Below are 13,408 nucleotides of genomic sequence, written 5' to 3'. Positions count from 1 at the left end.
TGCATTTCTTTCTCAGAAATAAATTACGAAATGTCCAATCCCCACGTGGGATAAAAGTTTTGAGTGTTTGACTGGAAACGCAGTTTGATTTATCTCACAATAGCGACCTCTACTGTTTAATGAAGTTGAATAAATATGTCAACCTAAAAGTTTTAACACTGTACAAACTTAAATCTTAATAAACCAAAGCAAAAACTGACGTGTGCTGTTTAGTGGTGTGTTTTAAAGTAAATATGTTTTCACAAATCTCTCTTTCGATATTTGAAGTTGACAAAAAGCAGTAGGTCACATATGGAAGTGAAACTCTAAAAAAGAAGTCTGACTGCACATTTAAGAAAAGCTGAGAAGGTGTCATGTGCATGCTAACTTCCGCACAAAGGGTCATCATGTAAGGAGAGAGATGAAGTTTTCTTGAGCATTACTCGCAGAGAAGGAGAAACCTTTTGATCATGAATTATCTTCACAGCTGGTTCTTTGGATCCTGGGTTCTCTGTTATCTCACAAGTGAGTTTCAAATTTATACTGAAATGTTGGTACAATCAGTAATTTGTTACAGAGAGGAAATTAAAATTTTAAAATGGCTTATTTACATGGTATTTTATTATGCAGTAACACTAGAATCTTTTTTATTTATTTATTTTATTATTAGCTATATATATATATATATATATATATATATATATATATATATATATATATATATATATATATATATATATATTTTTTTTTTTTTTTTTTTTTTTTTTTTTTTTTTTTTTTTTTTGCTAATAAGGCACGTTATCTAGAATTGTGTAGGCGTTGTTAACTTAATAAATGTTTTATATAGATTACATTTTATGATCTAAATATAAAATTCAAGGTTTAAAAAAACAACAACAACAAACAATCTCTCTCTCTCAGTTTCAAACTGCAGCGACGTCACCGTACAGAGTTTCGAGGGGGATCGTGTCATTTTGCCATGCAAATATGACAGCAAATATCATGGAAAGTGTCACATATGCTGGATGAAAGGAGACATTCCCACTATGGGTTGTGGTAATGAAATTATCGGAAGTGATGGAGATAAAGTTGTGAGGGAAATATCATCCAGATACCAGCTGGCGGGAGAAATACAACATGGAGATGTGTCTCTGACCATCTTAAACATTACAAAAACAGACTCTGGCAAATATGGATGCCGCATACATGTACCTGGACTGTTTAATGATGAGATGTATTACGTCCACTTGATTGTTAATGACGGTAAGTGTTTAAAGCATATCTTTCCAATGCCAAAACACTAGAAATTACTGAATCCAAGTGATTTAATTGTTTAAAACAATCATTCTGCTAGTCTACTACTCCTATTTAATTTTGTTATTTATTTAGGTATTTTTTTTAATTATGAGGTTAGTAGGACTTTTTTATATTTACTGTTTTTTCATCAAGGACAAATCAAATTGATCAAACTTGACAAATGTCTATGACTGCTGCTAAAATAAAACATCCAGCTGGAATAAATTACATTTAAAACAGTGTTTTATTAAAATAGAAAAGCATTGTAATTTCTAGTGATATTTCACAACATCACTGTTTTTATCAAATTTATGCTCTTACTGATCCCAGAACGGTTCAGTGTAGATGTAGAAAAAGTAAAAAAGAAGAAAAAAAAAGATTTTACATTCAAATACACTTTCTTCAAATCACTTAATCCAACAACATGGGAAAATACATCCATTTCTAGCAGCACATCTGAGCATGAAACTACGGGAGTTTTCAGCACTGCCATGACAGAGGTACTTGTGTGTGTGTGTTAATATGTGATTTTATATTGTCTTTGTAAATCTGTCATGGCCGAGTGATGAAAACATACCACACTAAAAACAAATCTAACCAAGTCTAAAAAGAAGGTATTTTTGGGGATGATAATGAACAGATTAATAAAGAAATTATCTGCAATCATTCTGTCATCACAGATTAGATCACTGCTGTGTAAAGTCCGTCCTTTACAGTTTTCAGTTTCCAGTTTTGTTGCTCATGTGAGTGTGTGAATGTTTAAAAAGGAACATTGTACATCCTGTTTCAAAGCACCTGGTCCAACCACACCATAGCCTTTGGTTTTATAACCTCTGAATCACTGACCACTGAAACTTCAGGAGGTATTTTGATTTGAACCCTTGCAGTGAATCTATAATGACTGAAGAAAAGCTCTCATTTCTGAATAACTGTTTCAGTTCTCAGTATCTGTAATCTATCATTATAATAAAATAAAAAAATTTGGCTAGTCAAAAGTATGCACTTGCATGTTGTACAAATTGTTTGTCATCAAGGATCTCTGCTTTTTAAAAGACATTTAAATTGGAAGAAAATTATATGTGACATTATCCTTTTCTAGTAGTAAAAACGACCACAACACAAGAGAGTACTTCATTCGTCTCTTCAACAAATCCTCCAGAGAACAGCACTTTTGGACTGTGGCTCTCCGACACAACATATGGTATAAGACAGCAAAAATTTTTAGGATATCCGTAATTGTGTGTAACAAGTGTATTTGTGAATATACTGATTGACCATTATGTTTTCATTATTAAAAAAGAAACCTCGTTTGATCACCATGAATCGTCCTCCATAGAACAAAACGATAATGTGAGTATGCCACCACAATAGAAAACCTCAAATGTTTTTGAAACATATTTGAAAGAATGATCATTTGATATTTTTATACTGATTTGTGTTCTAAGGTAAATACATCTGCAGTGATCGTGCCTGTCATCCTGTTACTGCTGGTTTTGATAGTCATTGTTGTCATTTTGATATGTGAGTCCAAAGTGTATTCGGTTAATTCACATTTTTTTAATTTCACAACAATATACGTTGTGCTTATTAATTAGAAAATGAAACTGTTTATATTTTCAGTGAAGCAAAAGAAGAAAACCAGAGCTGCGCTCAACATGTAAGTCAATCCTGGAAGTGATTATTATACTGAATTTAGAATTTAGAACTCCAAAATCATTTTGATTAATAACAGATGTAAAAAAAAATTAACAATGAAAACAAATGGGAATTTACTGTTGGCATGATACTGCTTAAATACAACCACTCATCATTTTACACAAACTACCATTAAAATGTTAGGGGTCAGTTAGATTTTGTTATTATTATTATTCAGAAAGGATGCATTAAATTGATCCCAAAAAAGTGACAGTAAAGACCTTTATGTTGTAAAAAAAAATAAAAAAAAAAATAATCTATTTCAAATAAATGCTGTTCTTTTTAACTTTCTGTTCATTAAAGAATCCTAGTAATCCTTTTCTTTGAGCAATAAATTAGCATATTAAATATTTTCTAAAGGATGTGACACTTAAGACTGAGATTAAATTATAATTAAAACTAGTTAGTAAAGTTTGTAGGCAAAATTTAAGTTGGACTGAAAAAGCCTAGCCAGAAAGTTTAAAGTAGATTTAAAAGCTTAAAGTTTGAGGGGGTTTCAGGTTTTAATTAATTTGAAGTAGTTTTAAAGTTTAACGTTTTTTAAAGGCAATTCAATCTATCTGAAAAATTGACAGATAAATAAATATATAAGAAATAGTAAAGTAGCCTGTTGCTAGCATGATTAGCAAGTGACTAGCATAAATAGCTAGTTACTAACATGTTGCTGGCATTATTAACATGTAACTAGCATGTTGTTAACATGATAAGCAAGTGACTAGCATGTTGCAAACATGATTAGCAAGTGACTAACATTTTTGCTAGGATGACTAGCATGTAGCTAGTGTGATTAGCAAGGGACTATCATGATTAACTAGCATGTTTGCTAATATGATTGTTAAGTGACTTGCATGTTGCTAGCATGATTAACAAGTGACTAACATGTTGCTAGTATGACTAGAAAGTGACTAGCATGTTGTAATCATGATTAGCAAGTGACTAGCATGTTGCTAGCATGATTATCAAGTGACTAGAACGTCAATAGCAGGTTGTTAACATGTTGCCATCATGATTACCAAGTGACCAGCATGTCACTAGCCGGTTATTAACATGGTTAGCAAGTGACTAGCATGTTGCTAGCATGATGAGCAAGTGACTAGAATGTTGACTGAATGAATAGCAAGTTACTAACATTTAATTAACCTAGCAGGTTGTTAACATGATTAAAAAGTGACTAGCATGTTGTTAGTTTGATTAGCGAGTGACTAGCATGTTGCACATGTTGCAAGCATGATTAGCAAGTGAAAAGCATGTCGGTAGCATGATTATCAAATGAATGGCACGTTGCTAGCATGACTAGCAAGTGAATACCATACCATTAACATGGTTAGAAAGTTACTAGCATGTTATAAGCATGATTAGCAAGTGACTAGAATGTTGATAGCATGACTAACAAGTGACTAGCATGTCATTAGCATGATTAACCAAGTGTCCAGCATGTCGCTACCATGTTGTTATCATTACTAGCATGGCTAGCATATTGATAACATGATTAACAGTTAACTAGCATGTTGTTTACATGTTTTAGCATGTTGCTAGCATGATTAATAAGTTATTAACATGTTGCTAGCATGATTAGCAAGTAAATAGCATGTGTTATCATGATTAGCAAGTGACTAACATTGTTGTTATCATGACTAGTAAGTGACTAGCATGCCATTAGCCTGATTAGCAAGTAACTAGCGTGTTGCTAGCATGTTTCTAACACGATTAGCATGTGACTAGCATGTTGCTAGCATGATTAGCAAGTAAATAGCATGTGTTATCATGATTAGCAAGTGACTAACATTGTTGTTATCATGACTAGTAAGTGACTAGCATGCCATTAGCCTGATTAACAAGTAACTAGCAAGTCGCTAGCATGTTTCTAGCCTGATTAGCAGGTTACTAGCATGTTGTTAGCATGTTTTTATGCCAATCCAGCTAAAAACAGCAGATTCAGTAAAAAGAAAAAAAACGGCTAAAAAACAGTTAATATCAGCCTGGCCTGCAAAAAAAAGGCCAAAACCACTTTTAAAACCAGCAATAGACAACAAATACACCATAAATCTAGTCTGGTTTATGAAAACCATAATGGATCAGTTAAAAAAGATATAGGAACCTGAGTCAGACCAGTCTCTGAGGGTCTGACCCGAGTTTGGTGGTTGTAGCTTTAAAAGTCTAGGAGGAGATGCATTTTAACATTTGGTCTCAGAAGAAGAAAAAGAAGTTTAAATTTCTCAATCCAACTTAATTATATTGCAATATAAAACAGATATTTTAGATTCTAATGTTTCACAATATTGCTGCTTTTAACAAGGCTGCATTTGTTTGAACACATATACAGCTAAAAACTTTCAAATACTTCTTATTACTTCTCAAAAAAATCTTACTTATCCCAGTCTTTTGAACTGTATTGTGTCTTATAATCTTTAAATTATTTAGACATTAATATTGTTGCATATCATCATTAAAAACTAAATTAAGTGATGGGTGAAATGCGTAACAGCATCAAAGCAAGTAGAATATGATTCATCCATTAGGTCACCTTATGTAACCTTATATGTCATGGGCAAATATTTCTCATAGTTTTTCTCCCTCAGAACCCAGAACTCAGATAACTCTGTCATCTACAGTAACTCCGGCAGCACCATGGGCCTGTACAACAGAGAGATGGCTGTGGAAAACATCTATCATATACAACCTGAAAATGAATATGAACAGTGGAATTAATTCACATATACTATTTAACTCTAAGTTGATCAGTGTGGACTTCTTGTCTTCTTTTGTATTTACACTGTGTTTATAATAATGTGACAGCTATTACTGATCAGAGAAATTATTGCTCTGACTAACCTCATTCTGATGTCTAGCGGCTAACATACTGCAACATTTTATCATTATTAAAACTAATCTAAGTTAGCTAATCTAAGTTTGAATGTTTTATTTACCACAAATGTGTTTTCGCACAACAGCTGTACATTTTTCAACCTGTCATTGCATTCAGTTTACACCAATTCAGGGGTGCGAAAGTGCTGACGTGGGTTCAGAGAAGTGATAAAACCATCTACCATAGAAACTAGATTGTAAAGAAGGTCATTATATCTTTTCAAAGCCAGACCAGTGTTAATATCACATTTTCCATTGATATTGACAGATAAAAATGTTCTTTGTAAAAAAAAAAAAAAGAAAAAAAAAAAATTTGATTTGTGGTTAATTTTTTCCATCAATCATCATGCTGCTTCACACCTCTTATAACACTCACACCCAGACAACTTCCTTCCACGTTAACATACCAAAAACTTTTGATTAACTACTATGCAATTTTTCAGAAATATTTAGAAGTATTTTCTGCAATCTGGGCCGGGATGGGACACAATTTCAGACCGGGATTTCTCAGACTCATCAGGCCACACAGGAAAAAAGAATAGTAATTCTTACCCTTCAAGTTACTAATTTGTAGGCCTACCTACTAGGGGTAAAAAAGGAACAGATATGTCCTTTTAAAGGTCTTGTCCCAGTGACAAGCTGTTGTACCCCAAAAGGTAAAATTTTGGCCCCTTATTTCCTGTTTATAACCTATACATCCAAAACAATTTCTGTGATCAAAAAAAGTTATGATAAAGACATTTATAATATTACAAAAGATTTCTATTTTAGATAAATGCTGTTCTCCTGAACATTCTATTCTTCAAAGAAACCTGAAAAAAAACATCTAATCTGTTTTCAACTTTCAACTGTATTACTATTGTGTTGCTGTCTGCTCTAGCTCCCTACCTCCCTGTACAATAAATCCATGTGAATATCTATCTCTGCTAAATTTTTGAATGTAACTTTACAATCGATATTGATGTCCTTTAGCGAAGTATTCTGAATGTTGATAATAATGGGCTGCTACTGATAGCCTAAACTAACAGATACTACCAGTTTAATCCTCAGCTATGTTAATAAAGACAAAACTAACACATTTACAGATGAAACTGATCTGCTCTTGAATCCCTGAACAGGTCAGTTAATCAAGTCAGGTCAATCAGCTAATTAACACAAAACACCTGCAAAGGCCTTTCAATGGTCTCTCAGTCTAGTTCTGTAGGCTACACAATCATGGATGGGGAAGACTGCTGACTTGACACCTTGGACAAGGAGGGCAAGACACAAAAGGTCATTGCAAAAGAGGCTTGCTGTTCACAGAGTTCTGTGTCCAAGCACATTAATAGAGAGGCGAAGGGAAGGAAAAGATGTGGTAGAAAAAAAAGTGTAAAAGCAATAGGGATAAACATACCCTGAAGAGGTTTGTGAAACAAAACCCATTAAAAATGTGGGGGAGATTCACAAAGAGTGGACTGCAGCTGGAGTAAGTGCTTCAAGAACCACTACGCACAGACGTATGCAAGACATGGGTTTCAGCTGTCGCATTCAAGAAGTGTCTTGCCTGGGCTAAAGACAAAAAGGACTGGATTGCCACTGAGTTGTCCAAAGTTATGTTCTCTGATGAAAGTAAATTTTGCATTTTGTTTGGAAATCAGGGTCCCAGAGTCTGTAGGAAGATAGGAGAGGCACACAATCCATGTTGCTTGAGGTCCAGTGTAAAGTTTCCACAGTCAGTGATGGTTTGGTGTGCCATGTCATCTGCTGGTGTTGGTCGACTGTGTTTTCTGAGGTGCAAGGTTCAGCTGTATACCAGGAAGTCATCAAAATTAAAAGAAATAAACATTTGAAACATATCAGTCTGTGTGTAATTAATGAATATAATATGCAAGTTTCACTTTTTGAATGGAAGTGGTGAAATCACCTTTTTGATGATATATATATAATAAATATAATTAAAATAAATATAAAGAATTACAACTTCTAAAATGTGTATTAAAGATAAAACCAGAGCTTTGTATAATATTTTTTCTACAAAATGACATTGTTTCCTTAAAATCCTTACAATGGCATCTAATTCCAACTGAAATTAAATGTATATTTCACAGGGTTAAGTCTTTTAAGTCTTCATGTACTTATGCATGTCAACTAAATGTCACCTTTACATTGATTAAGGATTTGGCCCTGACACCATTTCGCCGAATAGGACTGCCTGGGAGATGGGAGCATCGAGAAAGCGAACCAGGTAAACCGGGATGGGTGGCGACAGAGGGGTCTGCTGCACTCCCCTTGAGGAGTGAGAGATGCGATCGTAGCGATGCCATGTTCATACGCCCACAACAGACGCATGAGTCATCCACAAGTGCCGCAAACACAAAGATGAATGGCTTTGAGCAAATACATTTCATAGACTACTCGGCTCCGGAGCAAAAATCTGTAGAGTGAATGCACGTCCCTTATTTATACCCGTAGGCACATGCTTCAGTTCAGGAGAAAAAGGCTTTTTCCCATAGCATCTTTTAGCAAGACAAAATACTTGTTCCCATATCTCAGGAAACTGAGGTTATGTTAGTAATCAAGTACATTTTTTCAGCTTCATATGCAAGGAAAACTCAACAGAAATACTTTTTTTGTGATGTTATATCTATCTCACCTTTTTTAGTTCAAAATTTACAACTCAAAATCACATATGATTCTTTCTTGCTGTAGTGCATATTGCTGTATTCAGTAAAGAAAACTTAGCCAAACCAGGGAATTTAAATTGATTCAATAGAGGTGGAGCAGCTCATCTGAGAAACAATTTAACACTATTTGTAAGCCTCCTAGGTCATTCAGCCTAATGAATAATTATCTGTGTCTGCATTACAACACAATTTGTATGTTAAAATTCAGGCTCAAAATACCTGAACAGTCTTTAGCTGTTCCAACTGAATAGTCTCACTCTGTCAGTGTTTGTTCAATATTTAGTCAATTCCTGGAGTCTGATGAATAATTAGCTGGTTTATCCTAAGCTCCAGCTGTGACTGCTGAACATGTGTGGCACTTTGTTTACCAACAATAAAAAAACACACATGGAACCATGGACATGGCGTGTGCTGTGTGCAGGCCCACTGAATCATTCACGGAGCCTGTTTACAGGCACATGGCTAAGATATCCAGATAAAACTCATACACAATGGCCCTGTTCTTCGCCACATGACTCCACCTCCAGACAAGGACTGCAGATGGGTCAGTGGCCCTGTCCTTCATGGAGATGTCACAGGCGCAGGGCTGGAGAACACTGCAACTCTTTCACATGGTCTCCTCTGCATAACCCTGGTGCCTCCCAGCACGAGGCAGTGTCGCCTGAACTCCACACTGGCTGTTTGGAATGGCTGCTCCTCCCTGGTTATCAGTACTACACTGGATCCTCCTCCTTACCATTTCAGGCAAGAAACACACTATGAACTTAAAAGATTATGTCAGTGTAGATACATAAATAGATATATAGATACATATTGTAAATAGATGTAAATAATTCTGTAAATAAAATAATTCTGTAAAACCTTTAATGAAAATTTCTGTAAAATTATTGTTTTTGCACTTTATTTCAGATAAGGTATTTTACTCTAATTTTACTGTTTTTGTTTGGCAGCTATTAGCTTCCAGTCATTTGACCCTTTTTCTGACTTGTACTTTCTTTTACAGTGTAGATAGATATATTTTATGTAAACAAAACTTCCATTCGTTTAATTTTTTTCATTGGATTTAAGATGTTTTTTATGAAAAATTATATTTAATTTAATTTTTGACATTTTATCTAAGGTAAGTTTTAGAATTTTTAAAATATTTTTTATTATATATTTTTTTACTAATTCATTATATAAACTAATGCAATGTATTCACTCTCCTCTCTTTTTTCCAGGTTAATTCAGGTCAATTGTGACACTTTTTGCAAGAGAGATGACTTGGAAAAATGTCCCAATTAACATGAACTAACCCCCTGTTTTTGTTTTTTTTTTGTTTTTTTTTTTTGAATTCTTAATTACATGAACTAATAAAGTGTATTCAAATTCATTTCCAAAGGAACCTCTGAAATGTTGAAATGTTTCCATGCAGCTCATGGGTCCTCCGTGTTGGCGTTTCTCGTGACGGAGGGCAGCACAGTGATTTTGCCGTGCCATTACTCAGTGAAGCACCACGGCTTGAGCCACGTCTGCTGGGGACGGGACTGTGGAACGTTCTGGTGCCACGACATCATCGTACAAACAGATGAGTATGGAGTCATCTCTAAAGTCTCCGACAGGTACAAGCTCATCGGAGACGTCCTGTCGGGACAAATGGACCTGGGAATCCAAAAAATACAGAAGTCAGACAGCGGGCCGTACTGCTGTAGAGTGGACATAGAAGGGTTTTTCAATGATAAGAAGGTGTCCTACACATTGAGGGTCATGAAAGGCAAGTCATGCAGATGCTTTAAAGTTGGATACAATTTGGAAAGCTTTGTATTTTAATAAATGTTCATGTATTTTTATTTTTGAAGCTCCAACAACTGCACCGCCAACAACCACGACCCCCATTTTTACAGAGCCACTGGAGACACAGACAGGTGAGGTGCATTTATGCAAAGTTATTTAAAAAGTTGTCGAAATATGCATATGTAAATGCATTTCCAAAACAGAAATCTAAGCATGGATAAAGCCAGGTTCAATATAGATGGTCCAGAATTTGGTGTATGTAGAGCTTGAGAAAAGCTACATTTGAGAACAGTACATTTAAAAATGTATTGTAATTGAATTCCAAAGACATAAATAGAACAAGTATAATAAAATAAACACTTCAGTGTGTAATGAGTGCAGTCTGAAAGAAAGTAATGCGAGCAAAGTAGCCCAGATCTATAGTGTCTTGCCTTAGAATTCATTTCTGCTGACTGATTTTAACAGCTAATGCCTTTTATACCAAATTTGCATCAGTGTCATGCAAGTTTTCTTTCTTAGACACTTGGTTTTACCATTCAGTCAGACCACAACCTATGATGAATCACCAGTTGCATTTCAGTTGCAATGGTACAAAGTCTTACCGTGTCATAAGAGACCACATAGAGATATAACTCAAATGTCAGAGACCCTTGTGGGTAGATGATAGTTCTCACGTGTCAACCGGCATGAGTAGCAAAAGCGATTTCCTGAGTTTCGCTCTGAATTTCCTAGTGTCTTCACTGTCAGATCAGTCCAGAGGAGCAGACTCATCATTCTCTGACATTTCCTGGCAGAATGTCACCCATGTGCATTCTGTGGCTATGGTGAGTTACCGCTGCTCATACACAGTATATGGAAAATGAACATATCACTGTTAAGATTCTAACGGAACTTCCTGTACACACAATTATAATTTTAGTCAATGTAATTATTGATTACAGTAATCCATTCAATAATAAATACTGCAGTTTAAATCATTGCTCTCTATGTAAAAAAAAATAATAATTATGTATTATTATACATAATTAAGAATATTTTAAGTAATATTATGAGCAAGCTTATGAGTCATTGAGTCTTTGTATCTTGCAACATATAACTGCCAGCATGTTGTATAAAGTTTGTTGCATCTCACTTATCTTTTACTTATATACAAACTATTTAACAAGTTTGGGATCAGGAAGATTTTGTTTTTTAAAGAATGTAATAACTTTATTCAGGATGCATTAAATTGACCAAAATGTGCAGTAAAGGGAATGTAATTTCAAATAAATGCTGTTCTTTTTTACTTTCTATTCAACAAACAACCCTGAGAAAATGTCTCATAGTTCTCACATAAATCTAAAGCAGAAAAACACTGATAATAATTTGAATTATGATTATCAATGATTTTTCAGGGACCATGTGTCACTGAAGACTGGAGTAATGACTGCTGAAAATTCAGATTTGCATCACAGGAATAAATTACACTTTAAATGTGTGAACATATAAAATAGCTGTTTTAAATAGTAATCATTTTACACAGTTTACTATATTTAAAAATAAAAATTGATCAAAAAAATGCATTCAAATAAAAGGGCATACGTATAAATAGCAAGGTGGAAGTCACATTTAAATAATTGTTTTAAAACTCAAAATGCCTCTTAAAATGATGAAACTCTTGTCAATTTGTGATTTAAAGATGGAGGAGCCGATCTCTAGGATCACGCTACAGATAAACATCCCGGTTCTGTCTCTGTCTCTCAGTCTGCTCCTGCTCCTCTTGGGAGCACTGGCCTTTTTAACCTTCAAACGTACGTATAGCACTCAGTTATGAATCTACTGGACGTTTGTTTAATGAAAATGCTGTTATAAGTTAAGAGCATACATGTATCTTTACTGAAATTAGTGTATATTCTTATTCAGGTGGCTTTTATGGGAAGGCCTTTGACAGTGGGTGGTAAGTGCGTGTGATTTACTTTGAGAATACCACAGTGCCTTTCTATAATCAGTTCAATATCAATGACTGCTATGTTTTGAACCTCAGTTTCTCAAAGGAGCCCCGACACATTATTTATGAAATACGCACAAGAAGACCAGTGGAGGAGAACATCTACACCCTGGAATAAACATAAAAACACCTGTTATTTTTCCTTAATAAATACACAGACATGTAAACATCTTGCAAGTCTTTTAATATTGTTCATTTCTGATTTGAGAAAGGGATAGCTCACCCAAAAATGGCATATTCCAAAAAGGTGTATTTTATATGTAGACAACAGATTCATTTTTGTGTGAAGTATCCCTTTAAGAACGTAAACGCCTGTAAAATTGTAAAAAAAAAATATATATATATATATATATATATATATATATATATATATATATATACATCCTACAAAAAATATGTCATGCACATTTTTTTCTTTACATTAAACATTTTACTTCACAATAATACATCGGAATATTACTTATTATTTTGTTTATTTGTCCAGCTAAACACAAAAATTGCACCACACAAATAATGGAAACACCTCCATTTCCATCAGTTTCGGAGGGCTGTTTGACCCACTAATGTACTGGTCAACAGAAAACTTTAAGTTTAAAGGGTAAGTTCACCGAAAAATGAAAATTATGTCATTAATAACTCACCCTCATGTTGTTCCAAACCTGTGAGACCTCCATTTATCTTCGGAACGCAGTTTAAAATATAGTGGACTTTGCTTTCTTGGTCCGCCTTAATTTAGAGAACGAGTCAATCTTTCGTTCATTATCTGGCTCGGCTCGGTGTTCATCTTCAGTTCTCTCTTCACAGCAGTTCAGTCGGTGTACTGATTGAATAAATGAATTTCTCCGGCATATTGGTTTGTTTGAACTCAGAGGGAGTGTCAGCCACATTAAACAAGTTAAAAGTTTAAGTCATTTATGGATTAATGCGCACTGGAGACGCAAACCGTTTAAAACGATTCAGTTCGATTTGGTGAACTGGTTCAAGAAGATCCGGTTACATCGAGTGATTCGTTTGTGAACCGGATATAACTAAACTTCTGTGTTTTGAACTCGCTCACAACAGACACGGCAGAGAAGAAAATGCTGAATAAAGTCGTAGTTTTTGCTATTTTTGGACCAAAATGTATTTCCGATGGTTCAAAATATTCTAA

General features: G+C 34.5%; 2 protein-coding genes across 4 annotated transcripts; both read left to right on the top strand.

The window, feature by feature from the left end:
* Positions 1 to 353: 353 nt before the first annotated feature.
* LOC113038461 (T-cell immunoglobulin and mucin domain-containing protein 4-like) lies at positions 354 to 6,756 on the top strand. 3 transcript variants are annotated; one of them, XM_026195883.1, is made up of 7 exons: positions 354 to 504; positions 901 to 1,242; positions 2,378 to 2,476; positions 2,576 to 2,625; positions 2,721 to 2,796; positions 2,896 to 2,932; positions 5,550 to 6,756. In XM_026195883.1, the coding sequence occupies exons 1-7, from the start codon at positions 450 to 452 to the stop codon at positions 5,677 to 5,679; spliced, it is 789 nt and encodes a 262-aa protein (XP_026051668.1). In that variant the 5' UTR covers positions 354 to 449; the 3' UTR covers positions 5,680 to 6,756. The 3 variants fall into 3 exon arrangements, with proteins under 3 accessions (XP_026051668.1, XP_026051669.1, XP_026051667.1); XM_026195884.1 differs by having other exon boundaries at positions 2,375 to 2,476; positions 5,583 to 6,756; XM_026195882.1 differs by having other exon boundaries at positions 2,375 to 2,476.
* Positions 6,757 to 9,078: 2,322 nt separating this feature from the next.
* On the top strand, positions 9,079 to 12,567 carry LOC113039180 (T-cell immunoglobulin and mucin domain-containing protein 4-like). Its single transcript, XM_026197070.1, has 7 exons — positions 9,079 to 9,242; positions 9,913 to 10,251; positions 10,337 to 10,402; positions 11,004 to 11,095; positions 11,950 to 12,061; positions 12,174 to 12,207; positions 12,295 to 12,567. Exons 1-7 carry the CDS (start codon positions 9,185 to 9,187, stop codon positions 12,374 to 12,376), a joined length of 783 nt encoding a protein of 260 aa, XP_026052855.1. The 5' UTR covers positions 9,079 to 9,184; the 3' UTR covers positions 12,377 to 12,567.
* Positions 12,568 to 13,408: the final 841 nt, after the last annotated feature.

This window comes from Carassius auratus, chromosome 21 (assembly GCF_003368295.1).
Source record: "Carassius auratus strain Wakin chromosome 21, ASM336829v1, whole genome shotgun sequence".
Classification (NCBI taxonomy): Eukaryota; Metazoa; Chordata; class Actinopteri; order Cypriniformes; family Cyprinidae; genus Carassius; species Carassius auratus.
This window is presented reverse-complemented; position numbering and strand designations above follow the sequence as displayed.

Excerpts from the sequence above, each read along its gene's own strand:
- LOC113039180 (XM_026197070.1), top strand. The coding sequence starts at position 9,185 with ATGGCTGCTCCTCCCTGGTTATCAGTACTACACTGGATCCTCCTCCTT. Across the intron at positions 9,243-9,912 it reads CCTCCTCCTTACCATTTCAG|CTCATGGGTCCTCCGTGTTG; the intron begins GCAAGAAACACA and ends GTTTCCATGCAG. Across the intron at positions 10,252-10,336 it reads CACATTGAGGGTCATGAAAG|CTCCAACAACTGCACCGCCA; the intron begins GCAAGTCATGCA and ends TTATTTTTGAAG.
- LOC113038461 (XM_026195882.1), top strand. The coding sequence starts at position 450 with ATGAATTATCTTCACAGCTGGTTCTTTGGATCCTGGGTTCTCTGTTAT. Across the intron at positions 2,477-2,575 it reads GCTCTCCGACACAACATATG|AAACCTCGTTTGATCACCAT; the intron begins GTATAAGACAGC and ends TTATTAAAAAAG. Across the intron at positions 2,626-2,720 it reads CCATAGAACAAAACGATAAT|GTAAATACATCTGCAGTGAT; the intron begins GTGAGTATGCCA and ends TTGTGTTCTAAG.